At 45.9% G+C, this 26,653-nt stretch overlaps 1 protein-coding gene across 1 annotated transcript in view; it reads left to right on the forward strand.

Moving 5' to 3' along the window:
- Positions 1–22,632: 22,632 nt before the first annotated feature.
- The window catches only part of C1QL4 (complement C1q like 4), a 92,278-nt gene continuing 88,257 nt past the window's right edge, over positions 22,633–26,653 (forward strand). The window contains exon 1 of the mRNA XM_068265189.1: positions 22,633–23,618. Within this exon, the coding sequence (XP_068121290.1) occupies positions 23,058–23,618 (561 nt within the window). The 5' untranslated portion in view covers positions 22,633–23,057. The remainder of the gene's footprint in view (positions 23,619–26,653) is intronic.

Genomic DNA, 26,653 nt, shown 5'->3' on the forward strand with positions numbered 1-26,653 from the left:
TGAATGGGAACCCCATGCGTGAGATCCTCTAACCAGGCAGAGTGAGGAATCTCGACCCTTAGCAGTAATCGTCTGCTTGGGGCAGGCATCTTGGAGAGGCAAGCCTCAGAGATAACCCTCCAGTGGGAGACGTTCCACTGAAGGGAGAAAGGACAGACAGGCAAGGGTTCAGCAACAGAGATGACGGCAGCAGTACAGGAACGGAAGGCAGAAGAGTAATCTTAAATCAGGCAGAGGTCGGCAACAAGAATCAGATAGGCAAAGGTACAATAACGTAGAGCGAGAGAGTAGTCAAGGATAGCCGAAGTCAAAACACAGATACAATATCAAAATACAATCCTAACTAAGGTGTGAAATCCTTAGTATCAACACCAGGGCACTGAGCTAAGGTCTGAGCGCTAACACAACAGTGTGTTCACGACAGCAGACAAGGAGCAACTGACAGACAGCTCCTTTTATGCTGGGGAACACTCCAGCAGCATCCCCTAGCCACCCAGCCAATCCCCAGCACTGCTGGAGTCAGCTGACCAGCCTGGTCAGCTGACTCCCCTTCGGGAACTATAAAGTTCCTGTCTCCTCGCGCGTGCGCGCGTTACCCGGAGACACTGAGCCGGCAAGAGGGCAGGGAACCCTCTGGGCAGCAAGCATGCGGCGGAGTCCGTCGGACTTACAGACTCCGGCGCCTGCCCCATAGCCCCCGCCGGCAGCAGTACGGAATCCCCCTGGGATGCGGAGTCCGCCGCCACGTGTGTTCGGCGGAGGCTCCGTCATCCCTTACACATACCCCCTCGGAAGAGGGATTGGATATCTCTAGTACAGAAAGAGGTAGTAATACTGAAGCGGATATACCACAAGCGCAAATGTCGAAAAAATTCTCTGGTCATGTTGGACCTCCTTTTACAAACTGCACATTGATGACTAAGGCATGACAATCTGCAAATCTGTAGCCTAAATTAAGAGACTAGCAGGCGGGGGAGCATACAATCTGTCTAGGAAGATGTTGGGTCTGACCAGACCGCCGATCTCGGACCCGTGTGTATTGCTGCCCTGTTTTCTTTTTTTCCTTTTCCTCATGTCCTTGCTTGGTGACTGTAATACTTCGATAGCCACAAGTTAGGTTGTTATTGTTAGCAATGTTTTATATTGCAATGTTATGTATGTTAATATACAACTAAAAATCAATAAAAAATATTCTTTCAAAAAAGTATAGAAAGTAACAGAGCTAAATAGAGCTTCTAATAAACTTTCATACACTTATTTAGACCTTTGATATATGCCTCAGTTGCTGCTTCATAACTACAGGAATACATTCTAATTTCCAAATCAAGCACGTTTTTCCGTCATTTTATGTAATTACTCTGACCAAAGTGCATAATCCCACTCATTATTTAATATAATACACCAGTGTCTGCAATATTCATCTGGAAGTCCTAGCTGCTACACACTGTATTAATTATTTGTTGACACCATACATTGTTATAAATATTTGTTCTTTATATGGAGGTTCTTGTCCCTGAAAATGAGATTGTGATGTGTTCCATTTCAGGTCTCAATTGTGCTCTTCCAGACAAGAGTGACTTTTTGTCGTCTGCAGCAGCGCACCTCCTAGCAGCCCTGGGAATCCATTCACCCGCCGGCAGCTGTCCAAATGCTGAAGTGTTAAGAGAGCATATCACTTAGCAGCGGCAAAGCCGAGCTTATTATGAAAGAAATACCTGCATTTGCTGTTGACCTGTATGTATGATCTAACATACCCAGAAATGAATAGTCTGATTTATAGACATGGTTGTTTTTAGATTAGAATGAAGAGACATTTTGGTGTGTGATGAAGAGTGTAACTTATGTGTCTCCCCATAAGAATCACACGTTCTCACACACATTTGTCTAACTTGTCAGTTGTTTTTAAGTCTGGCATACTAGCGACCAACACATTTAAAGTGCGTGGGAACTTTTAATTACGCAACAGCCATCACTGGGATTTGCTGAATTAAAGTAACATAAAGACATCAGATGGTTGGCTGTACAAAGAAAAGAACAACTATTATGGGAATGTCTGCCCAGTGATGTTTGTAGAGAGATGCATTGAGTGCCAGGGAAGAGGGCTAAAGCACAAAACATACTGGCTACATGTGGGCAATGTTGCTGTGCCTGCCATCAGCAGCCATGTCCCATGCTTGTTGTCACCAGCTATGTCAATCACACATCCAAGTATCAATTGGTTCTGCACAATATGGTTGCATCCATGAAGGACTTTTGGATATTTACCAACACATCCAATCAAAAAATAACAAGAACATAGTTTCCTCTTGGCCACCTCTGGTGATTTATGATCATTAGCAGAAAAATTCACTCCTGATCGTGGTCCTCATAACTGGATTTGTCACAAGGTGCTTGATGTTTGCACAAATAAAAAGTGACCCTTTTTCCCATTTCAAAAAGCTCTAAGTTAAGAGACCCCAGTATTAATTGTGAGCACTGCAGTTAACTATCCTGTTCAGTACTTTTTTTCATCTTCTAAAAGGCCTTGCATATACATGCAGACATACTGTATAAGGGCCCATTCAGGCTAGAAATCGCTAAATGCTGAACGACTTTCTGGCATTTTTTCCTAGTGATTTCCCAACGATTTTTCACTGTATAGAAATCGTTTTTCCAGCATTTCTTCAGCAATTAGCGTTTTGTGATTTCTAGTTTTATTAAGCCTTACAGAATTGGTCCAGAATTGCTCAGAAAACGCTGCAGGAAACAAGTTTGCATTTCAGCAAATCGCAAATCACTTAGATGAGAACACTTCCATATACTTTCATTGTACACACATTTTTCAAACTGCTAGCGATTTTCAGTGTTGCTGAAATCAGTCTGAAAATGCACAAGTGACTAAAGCACCACCCTTTCTCGGAACAACTAAATGAAGCACAAGCTCTTGACTCCAGGGATTAATGTTAGGCGGGGGGAGGTTAAGGTTAGGTGGCCATGTGGGTTACAGTTAGTTGCCCATGGGGAAGGGTAAGGTTAGGCAACCACCAGGGGTGTTAAGGTTAGATGCCCACTGGGGGGGGGGGGGGTTAAGGTCCACTGAGAGGGGGTTAAGGTTAGGCAACAAAAAGGTGAGGGGGTTAAGGTTAGGCAACAAAAGTGGAGGGGGTTATGTGTGAGAGTAGGGAGGGGTTGGGTCATAGTCAAATGCCAGCAGCTATTACCAACATTTCACTATATGAATTAAGTAGTAGACTATTGGTAATTGGAGACACAAAATAAGTGTAAACTGTGTGTGTGAATTCACCTGTAGAGTGGCTTAAAGGGCAACTGAAGCGAGAGGTATTGGAGGTTGCCATATTTATTTCCTTTTAAGCAATACCAGTTGCCTGGCTATCCTGCTGATCCTCTGACTCTAATACTTTTAACCATAGACCCTGAACAAGCATGCAGCAGATCAGGTGTTTCTGACATTATTGTTAGATCTGACAAGATAAGCTTCATCCATGTTTCTGGTGGGTTTCAGACTCTGCTGCAGCCAAATAGATCAGCCTGGGCTGTCAGGAAACTAGGAAATAAATATGGTAGCCTCCATATTCTTCTTACTTCAGTTGTCCTTTAAAGGGAAGGTTCAGGGACTAGCTAAAAAAAATAAAAATCCATTTCCACTTACCTGGGGCTTCCTCCAGCCCGTGGCAGGCAGGAGGTGCCCTCGGCGACGCTCCGCAGGCTCCCGGTGGTCTCCGGTGGCCGACCCGACCTGGCCAGGCCGGCGGCCAGGTCGGGCCTCTTCTGCGCTCCATGGTGCGTTCCACGCCGGCGCGCTGACGTCATCGGACGTCCTCCGGGTTGTACTGCGCAGGCTCAGAACTACTGAGCCTGCGCAGTACAGCCCGGAGGACGTCCGATGACGTCAGCGCGCCGGCGTGGAACGCACCATGGAGCGCAGAAGAGGCCCGACCTGGCCGCCGGCCTAGCCAGGTCGGGTCGGCCACCGGAGACCACCGGGAGCCTGCGGAGCGTCGCCGAGGGCACCTCCTGCCTGCCACGGGCTGGAGGAAGCCCCAGGTAAGTGGAAATGGATTTTTATTTTTTTTAGCTAGTCCCTGAACCTTCCCTTTAATAAGACCTATGTTTAGTGATTTACAGTGCCCGTATTAACCAAGGTTTGTTTTCTGGTGAAGGTGTCACAGAGTGACAGTCATTTGTAACGCTCGGTGAAGCACAGAGAGGTCTGATTACCGGTGAACTGCAGTATCACGGGAAATACAGACGTATATCAGATTATATGTGATCTGCAGTATCACCGATAATCCAATATAATAGCTAACCTCTGGCCACCTGAGTAGAGTGTAGTGATTGGTGCAACAGTAATATGGAGGACAAGCCTCAGTGCAGCAAGAAGAACTGCACAGATTCCTTCCACAGGTCTGAGCTCTCCGAGACGGGAGGAGTCAGACTTACAGTGGGAAGGAAAGTCCGAAAGTGACACTCAGGCGCAAGTGTCACTAACGGGACAAGGAACCGCCTCCAATCGTGAGGTCGGTTCTCGAGGTCGGGCAAGCCAAGTCGTAAACACACTGACAGATAAGGTACAGATACAGTAGGCAGAGGCGGAGTCTAGGTGCAGGCAGGGTTTGGCAACAGGTATCAGAAATATCGGAGTACAAAATCAGGAGGCAGAGGCGGAGTCTAGGTACAGGCAGGGTTCGGCAACAGGTATCAGAATAACGAGGTACAAGGTCAGAGTTCAGAAGGATAGTCGAGGCAGGCAAAGGTCATAACATATAATCACAATCAAACTAGTACTTTAAGCTATCAACAAATTCTAGCTTAGTGTAGGATTACAGCTCCAGCTGGTCCCGGCACACTAACGGATCTGACTAACGGATCTGGGTGCTCCCACGTATGTGAACGCAACGCCAGACAAGGAACAAATGAACAGCCGGCAATATATATACCTAAATGCCTTTCAGCACCTCCCTAAGTGCTGAACCAATAGGGAGAAGTGCTGGCGTCAGCTGACCAGCCTGGTCAGCTGACTCTCCTCAGGAAGTCATAAATTATGTCTGAGTGCGCGCGCGCGCGTCACTCTTACTCCTGAGGGACTACATGTCCCAGCTCCAGCTGCCCCGCTCTGCGGAGTCTCTGCAGCGGGGTTATGGGCAGCAACCGCCGCGTCCCACGCGGCGGTTTCTGCGTGCCCTGCCGACGCTTGCCCGGAGAGAGCCGCCTCATGCAGAGGAGAGGCGGCAGCCTCTCCGTGTGTGGCAAGCGTCTGTACGCGGAAGGAGCCGCCTGCCGCCAGATCATGGCGGCGGCTCTTCCGCGTTCTCACAGTACCCCCCCCCCCCCCCGAGGAGTGGACTCCGGACAGCTCCTTCCAGGTTTCCCTGGATGTAAAGCATGAAATTCCCTAACCAAGTCATCCGCATGCATACGGTTCCCAGGTACCCATTGCCTTTCCTCAATGCCGTACCCCTTCCAATGTACGAGATACTGCACCGAGTTTTGTACAGTACGTGAGTCAATGATCTTCTCCACCTCATACTCGGGTTGGGCATCGACTAAGACAGGAGGAGGAGGAGTGGGGCCCACCTGGACTGCGGGTTTGAGAAGTGATACGTGAAAGGACCTCACTCCACGCATGCTGGTAGGAAGATTAATGGTATATGTGACATTGTTGATCTTCCTATTAACTGGGAATGGGCCCACGAACCTGGGACCAAGTTTGTCAGAGGGTTGTTTCAGGGTCAGGTGACGGGTTGACACCCAAACCAAATCTCCTGGTTGGAATTTCCACTCTAACGAGCGTCTCTTGTCAGCCTGACTTTTCTGACTCTGAAATGGTTGTCTTTTATGGTCTTCCACATGTCTTCTAAATGTCCTCTGCCAGGCCTCCAAGGCTGGGAACGGACTGGACGCAACCGGCAGCGGGGAAAACTTAGGTAACTTCCCGGTCACTATCTGGAACGGACAGAACCCCGAGGAAGAACTCTTTAAGTTATTGTGCGCAAATTCTGCGTAAGGTAAGAATTTAACCCAATCATTCTGCGCTTCAGCCACGTAACATCGTAAGAATTGCTCTAAAGACTGGTTGACCCTCTCAGTTTGGCCATTAGTCTGTGGGTGGTAACCCGACGAAAATGACAGTCCCATGCCCATTTGGCGACAGAATGCCCTCCAAAATTCTGAGACAAACTGGACTCCCCGATCGGAAACTATGTCCTCCGGAATGCCATGCAACCGGAAAATATGAGTGATGAACAGGTCGGCCAATTCCTGGGCCGAGGGGAGTCCTTTCAAGGGCACGAAATGGGCCATTTTACTAAAGCGGTCGACTACCACCCAGATGACCGACATGCCCTCCGACCTCGGAAGCTCCCCCACAAAATCCATGGACAAGTGGGTCCATGGCTCACTCGGGGTGGGCAAAGGCTGTAAAGTACCAACAGACGCCAGCCGGGAGGGCTTGCTTTTTGCGCACACCGCACATTCCCTGACAAACTCCTTGCAGTCGGCTGCCAGAGAGGGCCACCACGCACACCTTGCCACGAGATCTTGTGTCCTAGACGCCCCAGGATGTCCCGCATTCTTGTGTGAGTGAACCAACTCCAAGATCTGGAGCCGAAAGGGCAGCGGGATAAACAAAACCCCCTCAGGTTTTCCTTCTGGGACATCCTGCTGGAAAGGACCCAAAGTTTCCTTCCAGTTCTCCCACGTCTCGGTAGCGGCTAGCACCAACTTCCGTGGAACAATGGTCTCAGGAACAGAGGGCTGTGCTGTTTCTGGTTCAAAACACCTAGAGAGTGCATCTGCCTTGGTATTTTTACTACCAGGAGTGTATGTAATCAAGAATGTGAACCTCGAAAAAAATAACGACCATCGAGCCTGTCGGGGGCTTAATCTTTTAGCCCCCTCGATGTACTCGAGATTCTTGTGGTCGGTATAAACCATGATCGTGTGCTCCGCTCCTTCCAGCCAATGACGCCACTCCTCGAAGGCTAATTTGATGGCAAGGAGCTCCCTATTACCTATATCATAGTTTTTCTCTGCCGGAGAGAACCTTCGGGAGAAATAGGCACACGGGTGTAATCTCCCCTGAAGACCTGAACGTTGGGACAGCACAGCCCCCACTCCAACTTCTGAGGCGTCTACCTCAACTATAAATGGAAAAGAAGTGTTCACATGCCTCAATATGGGTGCCGAACAGAACAATCTTTTTAGAACGGTGAATGCCTGTACGGCCTCGGGAGACCAGTGAGTGGTGTCTGCCCCCTTCTTAGTAAGACTGGTGAGGGGTGCAACTACTGTAGAGTACCCCTTAATAAACCTTCTATAGTAGTTTGCAAACCCCAAGAAACGTTGTAAAGACTTTAACCCCACCGGCTGCGGCCACTCCAAGACTGCGGAGACCTTAGCAGGGTCCATAGACAGGCCCGAGGTAGAGATTATATATCCCAGGAAAGCTACCGACGTGACCTCGAAAATGCATTTTTCCAACTTAGCATATAATAAATTCTGCCTCAGCTTGTTCAATACCCATCTGACATGAGTTCTGTGATCAGAAAGATTGTTAGAAAATATAAGAATGTCGTCGAGGTAAACCAGAACGAACTTCCCCAACACTTCTCTAAAGACCTCATTAATAAGTTCCTGAAAAACGGCCGGGGCATTACATAACCCAAAGGGCATCACCAGGTACTCGTAATGCCCGTCCGGAGTATTGAAGGCCGTTTTCCATTCGTCACCCTTTCTGATCCGTACAAGATTGTATGCCCCCCTTAAATCCAGTTTCGAGAATATCCTAGCCTCCGTGACCTGTGTAAAAAGGTCATCTATTAAGGGCAACGGGTAGCGATTCTTTACTGTGATCTTATTAAGCCCCCGGTAGTCGATACATGGCCGTAAACCCCCATCTTTTTTCTTAACAAAAAAAGAACCCTGCCCCGGCGGGTGACCGAGATGGCCAAATGAAGCCCTTGGCTAGGTTCTCACGAATATATTCTCCCATGGCCACTTTCTCGGGTCCCGACAAATTATACAGATGGCCCCGGGGAGGAACACAACCTGAACGGAGGTCGATGGGACAGTCGAATGGCCGATGTGGGGGCAGTTTGTCAGCTGCCTTGGGACAAAATACGTCGGCATATTCAGAGTACTGATCTGGCACACCTCCCACCTGAACTTGGGTTTGTCCCAATGTCAATTTTCCCAAACACTGTTGGAAACAATGCGGTGACCAGGAGGTTAACTGCCCCGTGGCCCAGTCTATTTGCGGCGAATGGGTTTGCAACCACGGCATGCCTAGGATAATAGTGGAGGTGGACATGTGTAACACAAAAAAACGTAATAGTTCCCCATGCAGTACCCCTATGGTGACTTTCACCTCCGGAGTCTGTGACAGTGGGCGTTCCCGTTGCAGCGGGGAATCGTCCACTGCCGTGACCTGAATGGGGGGATTCACTGGAATGAGGGGAATACCCAACTCCTGAGCAAATGCAAGATTCATAAAATTAGCCGCTGAGCCGGAATCAATAAATGCTTCAGTGGCTACTGACTTATTCTCCCATGTAATCGTACAGGGGAGAAGCAGTTTTTTCTCCTTAAGGGGTGAAAATTGTGTGCCTAGGGTGTCACCCCCCACTACTCCTAGGCAGACCCGTTTCCCGACCTGTTAGGACAGTTTCGCACCCTATGCCCTGCCTCTGCACAGTATAGGCACAGTTGTTCCGTCATTCTCCTCCTCCGCTCCACCTGGGTCAGCTTAGATCGACCAATTTGCATTGGCTCTGGTGGAGGCAAGGCCGGAGAGGTCGAGACAGACGGAGTTGTTGTTACTGGGGATGCAACAGCCGGTACTGTGTACGAAGTCACCCTGACCCGGTGACTACTCCTAGCCTGCCTCTGATGGCGTAGCCTGCGATCTACTCGAATGGCTGACGATATGGCTTCGTCAACTGTCTTGGGCTCGGGCACAGTCAACATTAGGTCGGAAACCTCTTCCGACAACCCAGACAGGAAGTAGTCCATGAGGGCAAAATTATCAAATCTCGAGGTGACCGACCACCTACGGAACTCTGCCGCATAATCCTCGACCGACCCTCTGCCTTGCCGTAAGAGTTTGAGCTTCCGCTCTGAGGACGCAGCAAGATCAGGGTCGTCATAGATTATGGCCATGGCCTTAAAGAATTCCTCCACTGAGGTCAAGGCAGTATCGGTAGCGGGCAGGTTGTATGCCCACGACTGGGAGTCCCCAGTCAACAAAGTTTTAACGAAAATGACCCGTTGGGTCTCAGTCCCCGAGGATCGGGGCCTTAACTCAAAATATGACAACACTCTACTCCTGAAATTCCGGAAGTCAGACTTGTGGCCGGAAAATTTATCAGGGATAGGCATACGGATGTCATCACTAGGAGGGGATCGCACTGAATCAACTGATGTCTGGAGGGTTCTCACAGAGCCTGATAAGGCATCAATTAAGGCTTTGTGCTGGCCTAGTGCTTGATGAATGCTATCCACCGAAGTGGCAAGCACAGTCAGAGGATCAGTGCGTTCCATCAGTATTTTTTGGTCTGGCGTTCTGTAACGCTCGGTGAAGCACAGAGAGGTCTGATTACCGGTGAACTGCAGTATCACGGGAAATACAGACGTATATCAGATTATATGTGATCTGCAGTATCACCGATAATCCAATATACTAGCTAACCTCTGGCCACCTGAGTAGAGTGTAGTGATTGGTGCAACAGTAATATGGAGGACAAGCCTCAGTGCAGCAAGAAGAACTGCACAGATTCCTTCCACAGGTCTGAGCTCTCCGAGACGGGAGGAGTCAGACTTACAGTGGGAAGGAAAGTCCGAAAGTGACACTCAGGCGCAAGTGTCACTAACGGGACAAGGAACCGCCTCCAATCGTGAGGTCGGTTCTCGAGGTCGGGCAAGCCAAGTCGTAAACACACTGACAGATAAGGTACAGATACAGTAGGCAGAGGCGGAGTCTAGGTGCAGGCAGGGTTTGGCAACAGGTATCAGAAATATCGGAGTACAAAATCAGGAGGCAGAGGCGGAGTCTAGGTACAGGCAGGGTTCGGCAACAGGTATCAGAATAACGAGGTACAAGGTCAGAGTTCAGAAGGATAGTCGAGGCAGGCAAAGGTCATAACATATAATCACAATCAAACTAGTACTTTAAGCTATCAACAAATTCTAGCTTAGTGTAGGATTACAGCTCCAGCTGGTCCCGGCACACTAACGGATCTGACTAACGGATCTGGGTGCTCCCACGTATGTGAACGCAACGCCAGACAAGGAACAAATGAACAGCCGGCAATATATATACCTAAATGCCTTTCAGCACCTCCCTAAGTGCTGAACCAATAGGGAGAAGTGCTGGCGTCAGCTGACCAGCCTGGTCAGCTGACTCTCCTCAGGAAGTCATAAATTATGTCTGAGTGCGCGCGCGCGCGTCACTCTTACTCCTGAGGGACTACATGTCCCAGCTCCAGCTGCCCCGCTCTGCGGAGTCTCCGCAGCGGGGTTATGGGCAGCAACCGCCGCGTCCCACGCGGCGGTTTCTGCGTGCCCTGCCGACGCTTGCCCGGAGAGAGCCGCCTCATGCAGAGGAGAGGCGGCAGCCTCTCCGTGTGTGGCAAGCGTCTGTACGCGGAAGGAGCCGCCTGCCGCCGGATCATGGCGGCGGCTCTTCCGCGTTCTCACATCATTCAGTTGGATTCCATCTTAAGACTGAAACACGAGGTTGCTGTGGGTAAGTTTTTCACTTTTTGTCAGATTTCTTTCAATCTGTCTTGATAAACCATTACCTCTCTGAGCACTCCTGTGCCACTAAAGTTGCCATAGACCATACAATCTTTACTGTCCAACAGTATTGCTTGTGAATTTTTGCTAAAGTCATTTTCACATCAAAAATGCTATTTTGGATTTTGAGAAATTAGTCACGAAAATACATTGTGTTTTTGCAATATAGTGAAAAATCTCCAAAATGCGAAAAATCTGTATTTTTACAGCGAAAATTTGCAAACACCACAAAATAGTTTATTTTACAGCAAAAATGTGTGTACCATGCAAAAAGTCATAAACTAATTACAAAACTAATTTCAATGGCATTTTTGCTCAGTCAAATTTAACATTTCTTTTGCGAAAATTATTGCAAAAAGAATATTTACATTTTCGCTCATTACTGATGTCCAATCATACATCTCTAATATGAGGGACTATCCAATAAACCTGTTCACTGTGTCTGATCACCCCTATATTACATTGCTTTGTGTGAAAAGAGAACAGGGGAGTAAAATTAAAGGATACCTTAGCCTTCATTTAAATTTGAAAATGATGCCCTGTGTGTTTGGGGGGAGTGGTGCATAGGCTTACTGCACCTCCCATTGCCCGGTGTCTTCTATGGTTCCCTCACTGTGCCTGCCATTTCTCATTTCCTGGTCGGTGCCCTTTGACCTGGATATACTGCACTGTGCATGTGCAGTATGTTCTATTGGGCTTACTGTGACAGCGCTTTCCAGTGGAGCGTCCGCACGCCAGCATTAGGACATATGCTCACGCTCTCCAGGAAGTGCCCAACGAGCGCTGTCACAGGAGGCCCAATAGGACATACTGCGCATGCACATTGCAGTATGTCCAGGTCATCGAAGGGCACTGACCAGAAAATGAGGAACGGAGGCACAGCAGGTGAAACGTAGAAGACGACGGGCCATGGGAGCTGCAGTAAGCCTATGCGCACCTCCCCACACACACAAATTTAATTTAGGGCTAAGGTATCCTTTAAGAATTTATAGTTTTTGGCACCTGTCAATCAGTGGCTGACCAAGTAAGTAGAGAAGCAAAACATGTATAAGGTCAAAGGTTATGCAGTCAGTCATGTGACCTTTTTTTTCTTCTAAAAGTACAAAATGTGCCTCCAAATTAAATTTCCCTAATCCAGCTTGTAATGTGCAGAGTAAACTGTAAGTGAAAGCAATGCAACCTGCATAGCAGGATTTATAAGGTTCCAACCTGAATTTTCTCTGTAATAATGGTGACATATGGAGCTCAATAACATTCCATTAAACAGAAAGTAATGTCTAAAGCTGACAGTTTGTTTTATCACACAGGTGGGGGAGCCGGGTTTGAAGTGGTGATGCATGTACGGTGACACCTGGCAGCTGCTTGCTGAGACTATCACATGCATCCCACATCAGGCAATACTCCTGCAAACTTCACATCTTAACTTGTGCAATGGAAGAGAAATCAAGGCAAGTGTAAGAAATATTACACATTTGCTGAAATATGTATGTACTCAGCATCTAGTAAACCTAATTGCTCTGTGCTCTGCATAAGTAGATTCAACCATTTCTTTAATTAACATGAGTGCTATATCTTGCACCCAAATTACTTCTACTTCTTACTTACCTGTATCAGACAGATATTGGCTGTGGCCAAGCAAGAGTAACAATGTTTATCTTGCATTTGTGTTAGTGTCTGTGGTACTGGAAAAAGGGCAAAATAGGAGTAACTGGCACAAATGTTTGGAGCAGTCTCTCCCCTCTGAAGCTCTGAATATTACACTGCCTGCAATGGTTGGTAAGAGTGGCACAGAACATAAATGCACACAATGCACTGCATACTGACCACGTGGAAGCAGTGGCATGAAATTTGTTGTGATTTCTTTTGACACAAGTTGACTTCTCTACCAATACATAGATGCATTGTCTGTCATTTAACCACATTTTCAAAAAAATTGTAACTTTAATATTGATTTTCTCAAAGACTACAATGTCTTTTTGAAATATTTTCCCTTTGTTCCCACTATTCTCCTTAACATACCTGCCATGCATGGAAACGGTGGTGAGGATGTGGGAAGCCACTAACACTAATGCAAGATAAACATGGTTATTCTTGCTTGGCCACAGCCACTATCTGCCTGATACCTAATGTAGGTGTAGGCCTCTGCAGGAGCACAAGGCTTGAAGCAGGTTAAAAACAGTGATGCCATAGTTGGCAATGTTAAAAGCCACGATTAGTGGCCATAAACAGTGATTTGGCTGCCTGGGAGGTGCCCAATAAAATAGCAGGTGCTCTCATCACTCACTATTTACCATTTATAGCATATAACCTCTAGTTACCATTTATAGCCACTATTTACTATTTATAATTGTGGCTCTTAACATTTCCTGGTGGTGAAAATATTGGAGGTTAGGGATAGGAGGTGGGGGCTGTTAGGAGTGTGGGGGTCCTTATGGGTTAAGGTTAGGCACCACAGGGGGGTTATGGCTAAGTACCACTGGGGGAGGGGATTAAAGTTAGGCACCACCAGGGGGAGTTAGGGTTGGGCATTGGTAGAGGAAGGGTTTGTGTGAGAGTAAGGTTAGCTTATGTCATAGTAAAATATTGGTAAAGATTACTTTACTAGGGATGGTCGGAAATGCCAATTTCCGATTCCACGGTAAATCTGCATTCCGCCATTGCCAATTACCGATTCCGGTTTCCGGTACCAATTTCCGCATTCCAATGCGGAATTTCCACCGGAAATTGCGGAAATTCCGCCCGACTTTAACATCGATTTTCTCAAACACTATAAGGTCTTTTTGAAAACTTTTTTTGCATCTTGTTCAGAAGATTCTGTTTAATAAACCCTGAAAATTTGGTGTTTCTAGGACTTACGGGGGCTTTGCTATTAACCACTAAAGTCGGCAGATTTTTACTGTAATATAAATGCAGAAAATAGGCAGATACAGATTTTCTGCATTTTACTTTACAGTAAAAATCCTTCTGAACAAGATGCAAAAAAAAGTTTTCAAAAAGACCTTATAGTTTTTGAGAAAATCGATGTTAAAGTCAGGCAGAATTTCCGCGATTTCCGGCGGAAATCCGCCTAACACACTTGCATTACCGATTTCCGCATTCCGATGCGGAGATGCAAATTCCGATCGGAATTTCAGAAATTGCATTTCCGCGGAATCCGAATGAGCATCCCTATACTTTACCAATTTTATTTTACTATCTGAATTTAGTACTACATATTGGTAATTTTACCACTATTCTACTAGCGGCTATTTCCAACACTCTTTTTACCAGGCGCTTTTTTTAGATGTACACCCAAAAGCTTTTCTCTTCTTAAGTATCTGTTTTTTTTTCACTTCAGGTATATTTTTATTCATAAATACAGGAAGAAAACGGACAGGCAACATTACTTCAAGTTTGAGCCCCTAAGCGCTGGCAAATAGAAACATTCAAAATACACAAGAGTATACAAACTGTAGGCACAGGTCAGGAAAACATTGGGTAAGATAAACCATTGTGCCTTGGGCAACAGTATACAGACACACTGGATTATGAAACATGCATAAGTATATAGGACCAATCAAACAACAAAATAACAGAGAAAAAATATGCAACAGGAGGTAGAAGAGGAAAAAAAAAGAATACAAAAAGGTAAAAAATGTGTATGGGCAGAGTGTTATACAGACATGTAGAGTAAACGGTTCAATGAAACAAAATAAACCATATATTGTAAACCCACATTGTCACCATGAGAGATCCAGGGTTCCCAAGTGTTCTGGAAATGTCGCAAGCAGTCATGAGTTGTAGCTAACATGCGTTCATAGATCATAAAAGGATGGACCCTCTGAACCACTGGTAGCATGGAAAGGGTGGAAACAGAAGCCATCCAAGGAGAGGTTAGATACACTTTAGCTGCTTTAGCAATAATTGTATCAATCTATGAACAGGACATTTGGTGGGACCATCTTTATGCCCCATTACCAAAGTGGCAGGATCTAAGTCTACCATAGACTGAAGGATGGAAGAGAGAAGGCTAACCACATCACTCCAGTAGGCAGTGACTACTGGACAAGCCCACCACATATGAACACTGGTCTCCCTCCACAGCCTCTAAAGCAGCTGAGTACTCCAGTTGGACTTTATGAATCCTAACAGGGTTCAAATAGGTCCAATGGAATAATTTAATATTTTTCTCGATCGGGGAAAAGTAGAGGCTACTTTTCAAAAGGGAAGAAAAGGAATGGGACCAATCCTGTGGGGGGAGGGACATACCCATGTCTGCATTCTATCTGTCCTGAAAAGAAAAAGTTTGGGAGGAGGCTTTGTTTTTAAGCATAGAATACAAGAACAATATTATTCAGCCCTCTAGGGGCCCTGTTGAGCACCAGGATTCAAAGTATGTAGAGGAGGAGTCATATCTAATTCGTACCAAGCTCTTCCAATAATGTAAAAGCTGAGTGACCTGAAAGAGTGCAGATGGTGGTAGGATAATTTTGCAAGGACCTCCTGTGCTAAGAGTAGTCAATACTCATACAGATAATGTCATAGCTGAGAGGCCTAGCTATCCTTGGCCCAGGAGAAGCCTTCAATCAAATATGGGTGGAAGTGAGGGTTGTTACAGAGCTCAGTATTGTAACGATCGGTGTAACACAGAGAGGGTCTGATTATTGGTGATCTGCAGTATCATCAAAAATGCAGATATACACCTGATCATTGATGATCTGCAGTATCACCGATAATCAGATATATTACTAACCTCTGCACACCTGAGTAATATGAGTGTTTGGTGCAACAGTAATACTTTGAGGACAAAATCTGGAGAACAGGTACAAAGGCAGTAAGGAATACTGCACTAGAGAACGAGTACCTTTCACCAGCCTGAGAATCTCCCGCAGGGAGGAGTCAGGCTGGGAGAAAGAAGGACCAGAGCGTGAGTGACACCAATAGGAGGATGTCACTGACTGATCTGTGAACTATCTCTAACAGGGGAGATAGTTCTCAAGGTCGGGCAAGCCAAGTCGGCAACACATGGACAAACAAAGTACAAAGACAGGAGGCTGATTCTGTAATCCTAAGGCAAGCAGGGTTTGGCAACAGAGTATCAGATATAGCGAAGTACTGAATCAGTGAACAGAAGAGTGGTCAGGAAAGCAGTAAGTCATAACAGATAATAAACAATGCCTAGTCTTGGGTGTGAGCTCCGTGATCATCAACACCCTGGAACTAGTCTGACATATAACAGAATGATAACACAAGTCCCTAGTCTTGGGTGTGAGGTCCGTGATTATAAACACCCTGGAACTAGTCTGAAGTATAACAGAATAGTAACACAAGTCCCTAGTCTTGGGTGTGAGGTCCGTGATTATCAACACCCTGGAACTAGTCTGAAGTATATCAGAATGGTAACACAAGTCCCTAATCTTGGGTGTGAGGTCCTTGATCGTCAACACCCTGGAACTAGTCTGAAGTATAACAGAATGGTAACACAAGTCCCTAATCTTGGGTGTGAGGTCCTTGATCATCAACACCCTGGAACTAGTCTGAAGTATAACAGAATGGTAACACAAGTCCCTAATCTTGGGTGTGAGGTCCTTGATCATCAACACCCTGGAACTAGTCTGGAGTAGAACAGAATGGTAACACAGATTCTGACAAAAAAGGTCTGAGTGCTTCCACGTAGTGATCGCAACAGCAGACAACCAGTGAATGACCAGCACCCGGTATATATAGCGCAGCGCTCTCCAGCGCCTCCCCTAAGTGCTGGACCAATGGGAACTGGTTGAATCATCAGCTGACCGGCTTGGTCAGCTGACTCTCTTCTGGCTGTCATAAAAGTTCTGCCTCTCAGTGCGCGCTTCCTTCTGAACCTGTGTGGACTATCGGTCCCAGCCACACCAGACATGCGTTGTGTACCACCCGCCACGCTGGACGCGGAACCAGCTGCACCGCTATCAGGGCATGCGGCGGTTTCTCCGCGTTTAGCCATACTGGCAGATGTAGGCCTACTGTGAAGAAATGCGGAAAAGCCGCCGTTTCTCAGGGTGAGGCGGCTGGATTCCGCGTCCAGCATGGCGTCACAACGCGGAAAAACCGCCACATGCCGCATAGGCAGAGCGGCGGAATCCGCATTGGGAGCGGCGGAATCCGCATTGGAGGCGGCGAACTTGCCACATGGCAGTGTCCCTGACAAGGGTAGTGGTTAGCTCTCTCGCCTTGCAGCGCTGGGTCCCTGGTTCGAATCCCAGCCAGGGCACTATCTGCAAAGAGTTTGTATGTTCTCTCCGTGTCTGCGTGGGTTTCCTCCGGGCACTCCGGTTTTCTCCCACATTCCAAAAACATACGGATAAGTTAATTGGCTCCCCCTAAAAATTGGCCCTAGACTACAGTACTTACACTACATAATATAGACATATGGCAATGTTAGGGATTAGATTGTGAGCTCCTTTGAGGGACAGTTAGGGACAAGACAATATATATACACTGTACAGCGCTGCGTAATATGTCAGCGCTATATAAATACTAAATAATAATAATAATAAAAAAGGGGGCTGAGCTTGGGGAAGCCGCCGCTGGTGTAGTGAGCGGTGCGGCGGCTCCCACGCTCGGTTCGCTGGATACATTGCAAGACAGTACTGGTGTGGCTGGGACTGATAGTCCACCAGGATTTAGAGTGACATGCGCGCGCGCACTGAGGCAGAGCTTATATAATAGCCAGAAGTGAGTCAGCTGACCAGGCTGGTCAGCTGACAATTTTTACACCTCTCATTGGTCCAGCACTTAGGGAGGGGCCTGGAGAGTGTTCTGGTATATATGCTGCTGGCTGCTCAGTTGCTGGTTGTCTGGCGTTGCGATCACTACGTGGTAGCACGCAGACCTGAGTCAGATCCGAAAGTGTGCCGGGACCAGCTGGAGCTGTAATCCTACACTTAGCTAGATTTGTTGATAGTTTAAAGTACTAGTTTGATTGTGATTATCTGTTATAAACTTCTGCCTGCCTGACCATTCTCCTGAACTCTGATCCTGTACTTTGTCATTCTGATACCCTGTTGCCGAACCTCGCCTGTACCCTAGACTTCGCCTCTGCTTTCTGAATCTGTACTTTGTCTGTCCGTGTGTTTACGACCTGGTGTGTCCGACCTCGAGAACCGACCTTACTGTTAGAGGCGGTTCCCAGTCCTGATAGTGACACTCCCACTTGAGTGTCACTCTCCGTGAGAGTCCAGAAGAAATTGGGCAGTACTCCTTACTGCTCTGAGGCCAGTCCTCTCATTATTACTGTTTGCACCAAACACTCCACTCAGGTGTCCAGAGGTTAGTTTGTATATCGGATTATCGGTGATACTGCAGATCATCTATAATCTGGTATATATCTGTATTCCCAGTGATACTGCAGATCACCAGTAATCAGATCCTCTCTGTGCTACACTGATCGTTACACCTACGCGTGCAAACTGCCGCGTTAGATGCGGAATCAGCCGCCTTGTTCTGAGCACATGCGGCGGCTTTTCCGCGTTTTCTCACAAGTATAAGGGGAGGGTTGACACTGAAGCTCCAACTGGAATTGGGGCTGCCTCCAGATCGACATGGTCAGATGAATAGTTTGGCTAATCTGCTTGTATTTAGAAAGATCTCTCAACGAGGGCCATGTTAGAGCCGGGAGCAAAACTGGACTCCACTTCCCCCCAAAGGGATGCATGAGTTCCAGCAAAAATTGGGACAATTTGCACCAGTTGAACTGTCCTAAAGTAGTAAAAAATATTGGGAGGGGACAGACCTCCCTGGCATCTTAATTTGTTCATTGCCGGCTTATAAATGCAGAGCCTCATCCCCATCCAGACACATTTAGAGATATATCTTTTGTAGGGAGCCTAAAGCTCTCTTATACTGTATACTATTACCACTAGAGTCCTAAACAAATATTAAATCTTCGGAAGCAAAGTCATACAAACTGAATTAATTCTCTCCAGCCAGGAGATGGAATGAAGATTCCACTCTCACAAAAGTCTAGCCAGATTATAAATATTAGTGACTGTTAATGCGAGGTCATCAGCAAACATTGAAAGACTTATATTTGGAGTTCCCGACCATATAACCTTTGATGCCCGCTGAAGACCTAATGGAAATTACTAGGGGTTCCATGGCTAGTGCAAGGACAGTGGGTGATAGCACAGTCTTGCCTGGTTCCTCTGGCAAGAGGAAAATGTAATGGATTGGGGGTAGGAAGTTTTAAGGTGGCTATTGGGGAGGGGTATACCACCCCATTCAGAAAGGCAGCATGTACTCCAAATCTCTGAACCACAAAGGTCACATAGGGCCTCAGACTGTAGACGGTCAAAATCCTTTTCAGTGTCCAATGCTAATATGGCTAGTTGATGGGCTTAAGAATGAGATTTGGCATGATGGATTATTTCAATTGTTTTTCAAATGTTATCCGGTGCCTGCCTGGAAGGAATGAACCCTACCTGGTCCCTACTTATGAGAGGATTGAGATCTTTATAGCTTCTGTAATTATAGTGGCGGGGTAGCATGATATTCTCAAATGCTTTGTGTACAATTTAAAGCAAGCCTGAAGTGAAGATAAATTGATAAGATAAACAATTGTATCTATACTTCTATTGCTAAGTAAGCCTTTCCTAAAGTCCCATAATCTTATGTTGGTTTAGAAATATACAGACAAATCTTGAACTATTTAACTTTTTATCTGTTCCTTGCACTTGAATGTGTTTTTCTCAGCCACAGAGATAGTGTATTGCAAGATGTACAGTTCTTCAAACTGCAGTATTATAAAGCTGCCCATACAAAATAAAATCTCAGTTGTTCAATCTTTCCACTTGCATGTCATGAGTCATGACTGCCTACCTAAACCATCTGTTCATGTTCAAAGAACTGTCAATGTGTTCTCACCTACATTCCATAGTAGTAGTCAAGTTGGAGAAGATTTTACAATCAAGATTGTATAGAGCAGTGGTCCTCAAACTATGGCCCGTGGGCTAAATGTGGCCCCCGAAGCATTTTCACTGGCCCCCAAACACAAAATGTATAACTTATAGATGTGGCCCAATGCACCTTTAAATATCGGAGGCCCACGTACAGAATAGCAGTGCTGACACCAACCATCCACATACTACAGCAAGCAGTCATTCACTGACTTCCATCCAATCCAATTCTGCATCAGATGACACTGCTGTCCAACTGGATCGCAGATGGTCACCTGGGTATGGTTCACTGTCTGGTGCTCAAAGACGTTCTTCAGGCGCCGCAAGACTGAATGGCTGCTGCTGGGAGTTCTCCTCCAGGCATGATTGGGCGGGAATCAACACCTAGATTCAATGTAATGTTCTTCAACATTTTATGTATGTTCCGGCCCCCCAGCAGTCTGAGCTATGTTGACCCGGCCCTTGACCAATAAAGTTTGGGGACCCCTGGTATAGAGTATAGCCATCATACATTAGAGAGATGACTATGACCTGCCTTTTGCAGTCTGAACAGCATGCTAATGATGCTCAACCAATCAACACTGGCCTAAAACAAAGAGTCAGATGTTGATTGTTTCAGCTGGCTTGCTTCATTTGACATGATCACATTTTGAAAGCAGGATTTTTAGCTGCCAAAGCCTTATTTCACACAAAAAAGGGTAACCATTAATAAAATCATGTGTGTAATTCTATACACATATGATTATAACTGCCAAGCAACCAGCATCTCCTTCTGTGCACAGAACTCTCAGTAACGAACATTCCGTACAGATCACCTGACAGAAATAAAGATAAATTTCAGTATGTCAGGTAGGAAAGATTTAATAAGGGCAAACACTGACAACATCATTTATAAGTGAATATTTTAAAAATAAAATAAACAATTTTATTCCTTATGTTATTTTCACTACAGTTCTTCTTTAAAGGAAACATCCGTGCTAAAAAAACAAAACAAAATGAAAACAGATCAACTTACCTGGGGCTTCTGCCAGCCCCTACCAGCCTATCTATCCCTTGCCGAAACTCTGGTGTCCCAGGATCCCCTCCGTTGCACATTCTGACCTTGTCAGGTCGGCATTTCTGCGCCTGTGCGAGTGCTGCCGCACCACTCGTGAGCGCACTCCCATGCACGGGAGTATTCTGCGCAGACGCATTAGTTCTGCGTCTGTGCAGAATGCTCCAGGCCACGTGAGCGAGATCATGAGCGTCTCGGCCATGCGCTTGCGCAGGCGCAGAAGATGCCGACCTGAAGAGGTCGGCATCTACAATGAAGGGGATGCTGGGACACTGGAGTTGCAGTGAGGGACAGATGGGCTGCCAGGGGCTGAAGAAAGCCCCAGGTAAGTAGATATGGGATTTTTTTGGGGGGGAGGGGGGTTGGTCGGACCTGTCCTTTAAGGGTGTTTACAAATTTACAAAAAAGCACTCATTAATGACCAAACCAGAAGATCAAACCATTTATGTGGGACCCCCACTAACCTCAGAACACGTTTAATTGCATGAAAAATGAGATTTAGACTGTACTGATATTAGTGGCTATGGGGTATATATTCACTAAACAGCGGTAAGCAGAATAACTTGTGTAAAGTCTCACACACAATGAGTAGACTTATTTAGACTTTAGGCACGTTATTCTGCGTACTGCAGTTTAGTGAACATACCACAATGTTATATACATTATTTGATTTAGACCATAGACCATAGAACAGAAATTGTAAAATGAGGATACATGCTGAAATTCTTCATTACCTATAGAAGCAGCCACGTGAAAAAAATGTGAGTTTATATACTTACTTGCAGTCTCCTTCAGTTGAGTGCTATCTAATAAACGATATCGCAGAAATTATGTGCTTTTTTTTTTCTGTAAATCCCCCAGCACTGAGTGGATATGTGTGATTTGTACACAGTGTGGTTGCTACAGCAAACTAAGTCATGGCTCAGGAACTGGATAAATTAGGTAGTACTCTCTCATTGTACTGACGTCATACAGATATACTTGGAATTGTTCTTCGTGCTGATAAAAGACTACACCGACTCACATAAAGAGATACTGTATGCCTTTGCAATAATAGAGAAACAATGTCAAGGCTGTTTCCCCATTACAAAAAAGAAACTGTAACAGCTTTATTCTATTCTACAGTTGTGAATCAGTCAGGAGTGTACTATAAAGCAGTAATACACACATACACAAATACACATGTCATCCTGCGCTATACATATAGATAAACTATTTCTATTGGGAAATAAATAAAGGACCTCTGACCTTCTGTGTGCGGCCCTAGAAGACACATCTGTCCTGAACAGGCTTTTTAATTGATTAATTGCTGATTGGGCTGGAATGAGATGGGGTTTATGATCTTTTGCTGCACCCCTAGGTGATTCCTGCTGGATTTGTCAGTGCTTAATCAATCTCTACAGAGTGAGAGGGAGACAGAGAGACACAGGGAAAGCACTTAATTGCGCTGGGATGATACCAGTCCAGCATATAAAGCACATTCTTAAACATTGCTGCTGTAACTCCCAGGCTGCTGACTTTTAATAAGCAGGTGTGAGAGAGAAGATGGAACAAAAGGGAGGTGTTACAGCACTATGTAGTAGGATGAAAGCACCTAAGAGGCAATATAGGCAAGAAGATAACGTGCAGTGGCTTTGCTTGTAATATGGAATAAGATGAGACAGCCCCTCCTCCTTCTTGCCCTGAAAGGTACCCTGTCTATGCCAATCTGCCTTTTTCTCATGTAAATGAGGAGAGAGCTGGTTTGCAGAGAATGGGATGGGATCAGACACTGTGCCTGCAGGCAGCTCAGCTCTCAGCTTCTCCTCCTCCTCATGGCACCAGAGGTCGCTCTGATTTTCTTAAAGACAGTTCACACATCTTTGCCTCCGCAGACCTCCCTTATCGCTTGCATCTGAGCGAGTTTCACAGATGCTAGGATGTGATGCACACATCATGCCCATATGAACTGGCATGAAGAAAGGAACCCTGGGGCAATACAGCTGCAGACTAGACTAGGAAAGGCAAACACTCTATTAGGCAAAAGGACCAAGTTTTCACTCCTTGAGCACATCCCAGGGAGATACTGAACTATTGGATAAGTGCAGACGGATCCAGCCAAGGACTACCTGTTAGATCGGACAACAGGTGGATTGTCACCTAAAGGGAGCAGCCTCAGCTTGTGCCTCATATTTCCTTCCTGGGATTGCCTTTAATAAGTTTCCACCATTACTTCCAAAAGTGAAGAAGATTTCCTAGCCCTGGCAGCGTCCAGGCTAAGTCGTCGAAAGAGAGTGATTGGAGCGGCCATCGGGGTGGCCATGGTGCTCATCTTGCTAATAGCCATCCCTCTGTTGGTCAGCAGTTCAAAGACAAGTACTCACTATGAGATGCTGGGCAGCTGCCGGATGGTGTGTGACCCCTACACTCCCCAGACTGGGGCCTCCTCAGCGGAGTCCAGCCAGGAGTATGCCCTGATCTCACCGCCTCCACACCTGCAGGGGGCCAAGGTTGATCAGGGCAAAAAGGGGAGATCGGGACTCAGAGGATTACCAGGACCCCCTGGACCACCGGGTCCAAAAGGTCCTCCTGGTGAGCCGGGTCGCCCAGGACCACCTGGTCCACCTGGCCCCGGTCCAGGAGGTTACGTCTCGTCCTACTACAGTCCTAAGATCGCCTTCTATGCTGGGCTGAGGAAACCACACGAGGGATACGAAGTGTTGCGCTTTGATGATGTGGTGACTAATGTGGGCAACTACTACGAGCCCTCTACTGGCAAGTTCACCTGTCCTCTACCTGGCATCTACTTCTTCGCGTACCACGTGCTGATGAGAGGAGGAGATGGAACCAGCATGTGGGCAGACCTGATGAAAAATTCACAGGTAACTTAAAGTGGCTTTCTTATTTCTGGTTAACCCCTTCAACCCTCTATACAGGTAACTGTTTCAAAACCTCCCTTCCGCACCCTACACTTAGTTAGTCTCTTATGGTAATGGATGCCTCTTACTACCGATACCCCCTTACTATATATGATGAGTGACTTTATCCCCCTCCATAGCTCTATCATTGTGAGCATCACATCAGCCCTCGGTCCTGTCCCTGCGTGCCACAATTATTTATGTAGACTCCTCTACAGGTGCCGGGGCTACGCCTTGCCAGTCTCATAAATGCCGCAGGTGCATCAGTGGTTTGGCAGGCAGGGTCACTCCGGGTCTTCCTCCTCGGTGTAGAGTCTTTTAATAACAGAGCTAGTACAGAATAAACACGAAATACCACTATAATGAATTTAATATTTACTTAAATCGTACATAACGTGCAGCAGTTGGTATGTAATGTCCTGTGTGTGCTGTGCGTGTGTCAGCACCACTCACAGCAAACTCATTACATTTATCCGAATGGAACATTACTGCAGCAGAATTAATATTAATAATGATATATAAATATATATATATATATATATATATATATATATATATATATATATATATATATATATATATATATATATATACATACGCCTGACTTTCTGTTAGAAAGGAATGATAGATGGTCAATAAAAAGGACATCTGTGTCCAGGAATTTATATATGAAGATTTAGCTTAGAGTTAACTGACAGTGAATTGTCCTGTTGTAGTTATACAGCAGCGGGAGAGCTGTGCAAACGTCTCATCCAGACAGCTAAAGGGAAGCAGACATCAGGCAATTAAACGAACTATATTGGTGTTGTTAGAATCCAATTGGCGCCGTGGTGGAACACCTAATCGTTTAGGTTCGTTTAGCAGAGGCATGAAACACTGCTGAGTACCAATGTGTAACATAGAAAACAAACAGCGCCTGTAAATAACAATTTTAACACTTATGGTCGGTGAACCGGCTTATTTAAACTGCCCTAATAAAAGAAAAAGAGGAGGGGGCATATTTTATACTTGATTTACGATGACCTTGCATGTGGGGCTAACGAATAAGAAAGTGATTTCCCTAGATTAATAACTCCAGTGGGGTCGGGTGAATTGAAGTCTGCTAGCACCATGGACAGCAGCGGGGTCAGGTGAATAAAAGTCTACTAGCACCATGGACAGCAGCGGGGTCAGGTGAATTGAAGTTTGCTAGCACCATGGACAGCAGCGGGGTCAGGTGAATAAAGTCTACTAGCACCATGGACAGCAGCGGGGTCAGGTGAATTGAAGTTTGCTAGCACCATGGACAGCAGCGGGGTCAGGTGAATTGAAGTCTGCTAGCACCATGGACAGCAGCAGGTCAGGTGAACTGAAGTTTGCTAGCGCCATGGACAGCAGCGGGGTCAGGTGAACAAAAGTCTACTAGCACCATGGACAGCGACTTCCATATCTGCCGCAATAAGAGATGGGGATTAGGGAACTCATCCCAGGCTCTAAGAAAACGCTGCAGGTAACTTCTGGAGGCCACGTTATAAAACAACAGAAAGAACTGCAGCCGTGCTTATACCAACTACTTTTCAAACAACACAAGGAAATTAAATCGCTACCATGGGTATTGGCTCGAACAAATGCTATAACAGTAAATGCTATAACAGTTCTAGTTGTTAAATTTCAGTTTAGACTTTATTATGATTTACTTTTTACTGTTTTTACTATTTTGTAGCACAGCTTCAAGAAATGTTCGATTTTGAAAACAATAGTATTTTGTCACTTGTGAATGCACATTTGTCACATGATAATGTACCTATCTTCTATATAGTAGTATTGTATTTGTTAGCGGCACTCATGTAGTCCGCAATCAGGGTGATTCTGGAAAGTGAAGGATATGTTTTGTACCTTCAGTGCACGAATTTTCGTTCCCCAAATGATGAGAGGTTGGGGGGAGGGTGGTGGACGTGTCACTATGTGCTGCTCGCTTGATGGCTGGAATTAGATGTATGACATTAGGGAGGGTGGAACAGCTGCTGCCTGTCCCTTGATGCTCATTAAGTTGCATATTTTAGTTTCGTTATTTAAAGTCCCTGTCTGTGTTTACCTTTGTCTCCCTTCCCCTCTTTAGCTAATATTAGGAAGCATGATATCAGTCAGTGCTGAATCCTTACATTTTTACTAGTGCCTCTTCCTCTTTGTGGTAGCGTCACATTAATGTGTGGCTATCCCCCTGGTGTGACAGACACTACAAGACCCTTTATTTTAGTGACAAGGCTCCGGCTCCCCTGCGCACTAGGTGTAAAATGAATGACATGTTGTGTAGCTCAGGAGCATCAACACAGATTAAACAGAGACGTGTGTCCTGCAGTCTGGGCTGGTGGAGAATATTTTACAGAGGATACAGACAGTGATCTATATCCTCCCTGGCCGCCCCCACAGCATTAGCACTCCCTCTAACAAAGTTTGTGCCTTACAGATCATCCCGGGTGTAACACACTAGGCTACATAATATGAGGCCTTACAAAAGATAAAGATTCATTGTGGTGACATGAGACGTTGTCATACTACCTAATCTGCAGTCATACCAGTTGTATATGTCATCTTACAGGAGGAAGTAACAATCTGATGTTCTTAATTTTCTTCTTAAAGGACAGCTGAAGTGAGATATATGGAGGCTGCCATATTTATTTTATTTTAAGCAAAACCAGTTGCCTGGCAGCCCTGTTGATCCTCTGCCTCTGATAGTTTTAGCACAGACCCTAAAAAGCATGCAGCAGATCAGGAGTTTTGGACATTATTGTCAGATCTGACAAGATTAGCTGCATGCTTGTTTCTGGGTTTATTCAGACACTACTGTAGCCAAATAGACCAGCAGGATTGAAAGGCGACTGTTATTGTTTAAATGGAAATAATATGGCAGCCTCCATATTCTTCTCACTTCCGCTGTCCTTTAAAGGGAACTTAAAGTCAGAGGGATATAGATGCTGACATGTTTATTTCTCTTTAAAGGATACCAGTTACCTGGCAGT

Source organism: Hyperolius riggenbachi, chromosome 2, assembly GCF_040937935.1.
Source record: "Hyperolius riggenbachi isolate aHypRig1 chromosome 2, aHypRig1.pri, whole genome shotgun sequence".
NCBI lineage: Eukaryota > Metazoa > Chordata > Amphibia > Anura > Hyperoliidae > Hyperolius > Hyperolius riggenbachi.